Source organism: Cajanus cajan, chromosome 3 (assembly GCF_000230855.2).
Source record: "Cajanus cajan strain Asha chromosome 3, NIPB_CcT2T_4, whole genome shotgun sequence".
Lineage (NCBI taxonomy): Eukaryota > Viridiplantae > Streptophyta > Magnoliopsida > Fabales > Fabaceae > Cajanus > Cajanus cajan.
Genome location: NC_138519.1, coordinates 62,728,202 through 62,737,707, shown reverse-complemented (window position 1 = coordinate 62,737,707; position 9,506 = coordinate 62,728,202). Strand labels below are relative to the sequence as shown.

The 9,506-nt window shown below is 32.6% G+C and overlaps 1 protein-coding gene across 1 annotated transcript; it reads right to left on the bottom strand.

Moving 5' to 3' along the window:
• Window positions 1-3,172: 3,172 nt before the first annotated feature.
• Window positions 3,173-7,311, bottom strand: LOC145955828 (uncharacterized). The gene is made up of 5 exons (XM_083071042.1): window positions 6,505-7,311; window positions 6,289-6,411; window positions 4,656-5,456; window positions 3,711-3,895; window positions 3,173-3,532 (listed from the first exon to the last, which is right to left on the bottom strand). Exons 1-3 carry the CDS (start codon window positions 7,000-7,002, stop codon window positions 5,436-5,438), a joined length of 642 nt encoding a protein of 213 aa, XP_082927168.1. The 5' UTR covers window positions 7,003-7,311; the 3' UTR covers window positions 3,173-3,532; window positions 3,711-3,895; window positions 4,656-5,435.
• Between the last annotated feature and the right edge of the window lie 2,195 nt (window positions 7,312-9,506).

Sequence of the window (9,506 nt, the reverse complement as noted above, 5' to 3'; positions counted from 1 at the left end):
GCTGATTTTCTTTTGTTCTACGCTAAACTTCCATGCATTATAACAAAATTTATTATTAACGATAATTATTTAATGGTAATAATTTAATTATTATTATATATAAAAATATTAATAACTAATATATAATAATCATTAAAAATATATTTATATTATATTAAAGTTTATTATTAACGACAATTATTTATTAGAAAAAATTTAAGTTCTACATCGATTGGAGATAAGATAATTAAATAGTATATAAGTGAGTAATAACTATCACCTTATATGTTCATTTTATAGGGTTGACTCCTAATTCACTATTCTAAATTGGTATCAAATCACCCATTATTACCAAATTCAATAGTGTTATAAAACAATTAGAGAGCAAATTTCACCTTATAAATCTCACATTTCTTAAGAGACAAGATAATTAAAAAAATAAATAAATATATAAATAAAAGATAATCTTCATCTTACAAATCTCACGTGAAATAAAAAAAAGTATATAAGTTATGAATTTAGAAAAGGAAATTATAGGAAAGTAAAGGAGATAATTGAAAAAAATAACTTTTAATAGTCTTTAAAATGATTACTAGAATTACTACTAAAAAAATAAGTTTTTCTGACAATTTAGTAGATCTTTACCAGCATTTTATATAAATGTCGGTAATAATATTAGCGATACTAGATACACCAATCTTTATTTAAATGCTGGTAAAAAAAATAATGATCATTTATATAACAATTAAATAATAAATGAATTATAAAAAAATTAATTTTGGCGTAGTGATGTCACGATGACTGGTAAGAGGGTATGGGACAACTATTGGTGTTTCGTCGAAGTTGAATATAGAGGTATTGGTGTTCTTATGATTTGACTTGTTGATTTTTCAAACATATATTTTGTCTGATTTGACTTGTTGATTTTTCAAACATATATTTTGTCTAAGTTAAATGAATTTTTTTTAGTAGCAGCACCTAAAACCATTAAATAGTTAATTTCATTGTTAGCAAATAATTTGACATTAACGTGTTTTTAATGTGACATTAAGGTAGCATCAACGATTTTTTAACTAGAAAATGAAAAATTACTTTGTACTTTGTTTAACTATCCAAATTAATAGAATAGTATGCATTTATTATATACTACACGATTTTTTTAATCTTTCATAACTTTTATTTAATTGTTTTTTATTTTATTTAAAAGGTTAAAATTGTTTCAATTATAGTGGATATATAAAAATATAGGATCTGTCATTTATATATATAAGTATAGATTATTTTTCATGTCAATCTCTTTTATCATATTTGAAGTCTTTGTTTTAGTAACTTTTGAACTTTGATGTTGTTTGGTGGTGCACCGACTTTTATAATTCAATTTTGTAACTAGAAATTGGGGGTGAGAGTGGGGATTGGTTAGTTACCATTCAAAATTTCAAAATTTCATTTGTATGACTTGTAGGTTGTGGCTTCTTGTAGTCATTTTCACATGCTTAAAAGGTGAAAAATAGCCTTTTATCATAATATTTGGAAGGTAATACAGAGAATGACTTTGGAGACATTGGGTATGATATAATTTATTATCCAAGTGGTTAGCAGGAATGTGGACAAGGAGAGATCAACATGTGTATAATAGGGGATTTGCTAGTAACATTAGTGAAAAAAAAAGCTTTTAAAATTGATTATTTTTAACTTTTAAAATCGGTTCTGTAACCGATTTTAAAAGAACCAATTTTAAAAGTTATACTTTTAAGATCGGTTGTTTTACAACCGATCTTAAAAGTCTTGACTTTGTAAAAATTAAACTAGAACGGGTCATTCCAAAACTGGAACGGGCCGTTCCAGGTTGTTAAAAAGGCTTAAATTTGTAGTTTGGAACGGGCCGTTCTAGCATAGTTTGGCATGAGTTAAAACCAATCCAAAACGGGCCGTTCTGGTTGCAAAACGGGTCATTCTCCTTGTAGAACGCGTCGTTCTCCTTGTAGAACGGGCCGTTCCAGATTCAAAATTTACCCAAAATGAACCTACAATGAAACTAGAGACACGAAAAGAGCATGAGAAGACGAAAAGAGACACGAGAAGAGTATGAGAAGACGAAAACTAAAACGACAATGAAATTTACCTTATGGGAGACTTTAGAAAATGAGAGCGCGAGAGAATAAAAAAAGGAATGGTCGAAAGATCAAAGAGAATGAGAATGGAGGAAAATATAAAAGGATTCTGACGATACTTTTAAAATCGGTTATTTAAGAATCGATTTTGTATACTACATACAAAATCGGTTCTTAAATAACCGATTTTAAACGTAGCACTTTTAAACTCGGTTATTTAAGAACTGATTTTAAGAGTAGCACTTTTAAAATCGGTCATAAAATAACCGATTTTAAAAGTACTTTTAAGATCGGTTATTTTATGACCAATCTTAAAAGTTATGTCTGATACAACTTTTAAGATCGGTTCCTTTGTAACCGATCTTAAAAGTTGTGTTAGACATACCTTTTAAGATCAGTCATAAAATAAACGATCTTAAAATAACCGATCTTAAAAGTACTTTTAAAATCGGTTAAAATTTAACCGATCTTAAAAGTGTTCACATTATTTACAAAATTGCCACTGCGTGACTTTTAAGATCGGTCACCTTTTTTAACCAATCTTAAAACCCCGATTTTAAAACTAATTTTTGCACTAGTGTGGATATAAAAATATAGAATCTCTCTTTTATATATAAAAGTATAGATTATTTTTCATGTCAATCTCTTTTATCACACTACAACATTTCTTATCTATGGCAACAATAAAAAAACGTTGTTGAAAGCCAAAAAAACCGTTCCTAAAAGTTTAAGGAACGGTTTGGCAACGGTTTTTCAAGCGTGGATTTATCAACCGTTGCCTATTTCAATATGCAACGGTTTTTTGGCCTGTGCCCACGATGTCAAAAAAACCGTTACCTAAACTTTCAAGAACGGTTTTCATGATCTTCAGTGGCAACGGTTTTTTTTTAATTTAAGGCAACACTATTAATTTTTAAAGAACGATTTTAGAAATGTAGTCTATTTTTATAGGCAACACTTTTATGACCGTTGCTAGTGACATCAAGGAACATTTTTTTAAGGTTATCAATGAGATAATATAGGTAACAATTTAGACTAAATTTAAGCTAAAATTTTGTAAATAGTGTCTAAATAAACGCCCAACGTTGTCTAAATTTAAAAATTTAGACTGAATTTAACATTTTTTTAATGTTGTCTAAAATATTGTCTAAATTTTACTTTATCGTGTAAAATCATATATATATAATACGCACCTATAATTATAATACAAATAGTATATTAAACAACTCATATTAATAAGAAGAACTATACATTATTTTGGATTGATAATCCTCTTGTACATCCTTTACTTCAAGAAGACATTTCTCATGTGCTCAATAAAAAAATTGATTTCACCCTCAAAAAATAATAAAACAAATTATAAGGCTAGTCATCCATCCATGTAAGTAACATCATTCAGTCTCTTCATCATCATAAGGCTGATCTTCATTATCAAGTCTTTCCTGCACATAAATATATTTTTTCACTTAGAAAACTTATAGAATTAATCCCCAATCAATCTCCAACAATTAAATGAGTTAAAGCTAGTTATACATAAGAAAACTTTTGTAACTGGTTTGGTATACGCAAATGAAATGAATTAAAATATAATTTAGAACTTGACAAAGGAATAAATTATACCTTATCATGACCAGGATAACAATTTTCTCATGATATGACCATTCTGGGACTTTGAAATTTTTCAACTGCTTTTATAGGTGTCTTTGTCCACTTGTGAATCTGCTGATCCAGTTAGCATTCCAAAATAACTCTTATTTTCATGCGCTCTTTCTTCAACATATGAATCTATCAATGGGTCACAAAACCTGAATGACAATGAAAGGAAAAAAGGGTTGTTACCACAGCAAGAGCTCCCAAATGTCCAGAACAAAATTTTTGGGAAGCTTGTTCTTCAGACATTTTGTTCATTTGATTACTACATTAGAGAGTCATAGAATTCTGTCACCTTATGGTCAAAAAGTTTTGTTTTACCCATTTTACATGAAAAAAACACAGCTATATTTTCACAAAAGTGAAAAAAATAAAATCACTGGTATACTCTTTTCCTTTTTGGGGTAAAACCATGAGAGTATCTGGACCAATCCTCATTTAGGAGTAGAATCAGGGCTATAGTCTAAAATGCAAGAAAGGGGGTCCCTTAAAAAAAAGGCATGTCATTTCTTGGTTAAGCCCTACTCATGAAAATAATAATGTTCACCGTTATCATAGCCTCTATAATTCATATTACAAGTTACTTTAAGTGATTAGTGATTATCCAGAGCAATTGAAAATCATGCCTGTAAATTATGCAAATATCTATTCATCATCTGGAGTGGAACACCTCAATGTTGCTTCTAGCTTTCTACCATTTCATTTTTGTATGTTAAACAAGCCATGCAACAGCCACATAATGTATATTATGAACTAGTTTTTTCCTTATGCATCTCATCATGTATATTATGCACTACATACCATATAAGTTCATTTATCATGATTATTTTTTTTGGTTTGGGACAGGGAATTCATGTAGTTAAGTCTCACAAATAAATTAATAAATAGGGAAATGTATATTGATATTAAACTCACGAGTCAAGTAATTTAAACCAATGTGCCTCTGACTCCTCAGGATTTAGGCGAGGGGTGTTCCGCTGACACAGACTTGCAACTTACCATACATTTTCCTATTCTAGTATTATACAATCCTCCCCCATTAGTTAATTCACTAACACCACACACTACGCACCTCCATTATCAACTTGGAAAACAGCCCACTGCCCACATAAATGCTAATCACACAACAATCATGTCACAATACTATTAAAATATTCCTAGCACTCGTACAACAAATTAAATACAGCAGCTGGTGCAGCAATTCACCCAAATTAAATACCCACACAAAAAAGATGCCAATTCCATCAAACAAATTAATCAACATTCAATTACCCACAACCAAAATACCGGAAACCCAAGAACAATCAAATTGCATGAATAATTAACTACGGGCAAAATTAAGCAGCAAGGAAAATGAATCATTAATCAACAAAAAATGAATTAAGGATTGGCTGCCATATCAGCTAAGCTGCAAAAACAAAAGTGCCAAAAATGACAATTGAGGATCCAACAAATAATAAAACATATAAGAGTAAACTTGCCATGGTTGATAAATTCAGGAGGACCACTTTGACTGCCTCCACTGCTTTGAGGATCATAAATGCTTCTCTCTGACTGAGCTGCACTATGGTCTAATTCAAAGGTGCTGCTGCTCCAAAAATCTTCTAATCCATCCACTTTAGTCACTGTTTGATCTTGAGTTCTTAGTCCTTTAGATGCTTCATCCATTGCAATAACTTCTGGAGTTTTTTTGCATCATCCAACACAACCTATGTTCTATTATAAAGCGGTGGAATCAGAAGTATGATAAACACCTACTATTAGTAATATTTTGTGAACCAGCTTGAATTAAAAGATGATGTTGATAGTAAAGAACAGGTACCAAAAATAACTCAAGTTAAACAACATAACCTATCATGAATATGCATCACTCGGTTGGTAGTACTTATCATTTTATACCTAAACAATACATTAAAAGACAAATAAAACAGAGAGACACAATAGCCTACTCTCTTGGTATGTTCACCTGCAAATTGATAAAGAGAAATAAATTCAATAAAAACAACTAATCCACAAGTTTTCTAATCGGACCTATCATCAATTTCTAAAGCTCTATCCCAATTCTTGTTTCAATTCATTTTTTACCCTAAAATTAATCAATTAAATGTCAATTAATTCCAAGAATATACCTACTGCATGGATCTGAACCATACCAAAGCTAGAAGAAAATATTATCAAGAGTGTTGTTGCTAACACTGACCTATATGCATCATCCACTAATTTGGCCACCTGTTCTTTTTCCACAAAATTTAATTATAATAACTTCTTTCACTGATATCTTTCAATTTTATATTTATAATGAAGGGTAAATCTCTGTATTGCAAATAGTAATTAAGATATTAGAAGGAACCTAACCTACTGACACTGGGAGCGGGAGAGGGATATAATAACATGCTACTATCTAGCAAACACTGGAACAGAAACATCATTATCCTTCTAATTATATTACATAGATATGCATATGTACAAAAATTAGTACATTAATACATTACATACAATTACAACTACAATGTCTTACAAAAGAAACTTGGAGTAGAAGGACTGATACCTGAACAACCAGAGTTGTAAGGGGTAATGATGGACAATGTGAAGTAGCTCCGGCAACAAATGCCTGAGAAAGCCTATTGAATTCAGCAGCTACTTTTGCATCATCAAAGCTTGCACTAGAAACCTATAATCAAGGCCAAAGAGTTATGAACGAGATATGAAAAGAAAGGAAGAATACAAATCATAAGCTTCTAGTAATTAGGGGTTTAGGGTTTACAATTAGGCGATGTAGAGCGCGGCGGCGGCCTGCAAGCTCGGCTCCTGCTCCGTGAAGAGCGCCTCGACAAGCAGCTTGAGGAAGGAGGGGAACGGCTGCCTGGTGATGCGCATGGACAGTGCGGCGATAAAGTCGGCGCACGCAGCTCGCACCGAGGAGTCCGGGTCGCGAAGACGGCGCATGAGGTTGGCAAGGATTTTGGAGAGGAAGGGCGAGAGCGCGTTGGCGTGCGCGTGGGAGAGGGCGGTGGAGGCGAGGGCGACGTCGAAGGAGGGAGGGTGGGAGTTGGCGTCGTAGTTGGCGGGAAAGGGGGAGCTCCAGGAGGAGGAGGGAGGCGGCAGGGGTGGACTGACGGAGGCGGCAAAAGAGGGTGAGGGAGGAGGCGGAGAGGGCGACGATGAGGAGGGAAGGGGTGTGGGGCTGGGAGATGAGGAAGGGTGCGGGGAGAGGTGGGGAAGGGGTGTGAAGGTACTGGGGTTTCACTTCTACAACGGTCATAGGTAAACCCGATGTAGAACAACTTCCTGATTCAAAGTCTGGCCAGGGGGAGCGCCAACTGAAGAGGAGAGAGGCGGCGGCGTGGAGTGGCGGAGGCAGGGGAAGAGGGCAAGGGAGGGGGCGGAGACGGCGATGATGAAGAGAGAAGGGGTGTGGGGTTGGGAGATGAGGAAGGGTATGTGAAGAGGTGGGGAAGGGGGTGTGAAGGTATTTTTCATAGTAGTGCAAGAATAGTTTTATTAATATTGAAAAGAGAATAGTGCACGCTTTGATCAATTGTTGCCTATATGTGCTTTTGGGAACGGTTTTATGATTGTTGTCAAATAAAATGCCAACAGTTTACAAAATTGTTGCCTATATGTGTTTTTGGAAACGGTTTTATGATTGTTGTCAAACAAAATGTCAACAGTTTACAAAATTGTTGCCTATATGTGCTTTTGGGAACGGTTTTATGATTGTTGTCAAACAAAATGGCAACAGTTTACAAAATTGTTACTTATTCCATATTTTGAGAACATTTTTTTAGGCGTTGCCTAAAAACTCGTTGCCTAATATAAAAAATGTTGTAGTGTCATATTTGAAGCCTTTTTTTAGTCACTTGTGAACTTTGATGATGTTTGGTGGTGCACGGACTTTTATAATTCAATTTAGTTATCATTCAAAATTTCATTTGTATGACTTGTAGGTTGTAGCTTCTTGTAGTCATTTTCACATGCTTAAAAGGTGAAAAACAGCTTTTTATCATAATATATTTGGAAGGTAATACAGAGAATGACTTTGGAGACGTTGGGTATGATATAATTTATTATCCAAGTGGTTAGCAAGAATGTGGACAAGGAGAGATCGACATGTGTATAATAGGGGATTTGCTAGTAAGTATACCACACCTTAATGTTTGTTCTTTGTATTAATTGAGTGCATCTTCTCTTTTGATATTCATGTTTTTCTTCCATTAATTTTTCATTTCCATCAACTTCTACAATTTCAGTTGCCTTGGTAGTGGGACCTCATATATGTGGTGTTCTGCTCTTTAGATTCATCCATGAGTATAAAAGAACATTGTCCATCCCTCCAATTCACTCTCATGGGAGCTTTATGTTTAATACCCTGAATGTCATTAGGTACTAAAAACCGTTTTAGTAGTCATAAAATCATAAACATGTCTTAACTTTACATATGATTCAATAGCTTGTAGCCATTAAAAACTTATACATTTACAAAACATAATTTTATCTAATCTTATAAGGAGGAAGACTTGTAGATTTTGATGAACACAAGCACAGTTCTATACCTTTGAGATCGAAAAACATGTTTCTTTAGTTTCTTGTTGGTCTAAATTAAGCTAGAACTAGTTTATCATGGGTCCCTCAATCTTGTAATGGTTTTGTTTCTAAAATTAGTTGAAGATGTCAGTTGACACAAAAGAGAGAAACACTTATGTCTCACAATCAACACAATTATACCTTAGATATACATGATGTCAATAATGAATTTCTTCTACAACTTGGAAAGTTCTACATCCAACATTAGGAAGGACTTTTTTTTCTTCAAGTCCTCCAATGTAATGGTTTCATCTGTCCTTACTTATTTTGAAGCATACATTTAAATTTAATTCTATTGGCATCTTGTAATTTTTACATCATAATATAAAAAGAATAAGTAGAAAATTCATGTGTAATACAATAAAAGAAACAAATTAAAGTATAATTAAGCTTGAGTTGCGCGAAATGTGAAATACACAAATCAGTTTTAGTAATATACATAGGTGGATAACATTTAATTTTTTATTTGAAACAATTCCCATGGGAGATTGTCAACATTGTCACATCATAATAGAAAATGTAGATGATAGTTAGAGACATCCAATCAGTGTAAAACTGTTAAAATTTAAAAGAATTACATATGAAAAATGCAAATAGCACTTACATTTTCATTACGTGCTGATCATGGACCTCCCATTATGGTAAAAGTATTTTAAATTAAATTTAAAGGAAAATGAAAATGTCACTTTCAATTTCAACATGTCTACGCCTACATGATGTACCTATGAAAAAATGTAGGTGCTATTCGGAATTTTACTTTATATACAAACGAGACTTGTGTTTTCTACGACAATGTCATTTGTCATTAATAAGTCAAAATTAGTAATATTAAAAGAAAAAAAGATCTTCATGGCATGATAAAGATAAGGTTTAGCACTAACCATCCCACTTTGGTAATTTGTTGCAAAACATGCTAACTAAGAAACAGGTACTATATAGTACCCTATTTAAACCTATCTATTCTCATTCTTGATCATGGATGTTTATTACATGCCAATTTTGGAACCAAATAGTTTTGTGGTAAAATTTATAGAAAAATTCATGGTTACCAATCAGTCTATAAATTTATAGTTCAATTAGTGATAAATTTATAGAAAAATTTATAGAAAAACATTTTGAAATGGTGGAAAACCTGTAGAACTGATCCATGACCGATCAAATTGATTCAATTCAAAATTATTT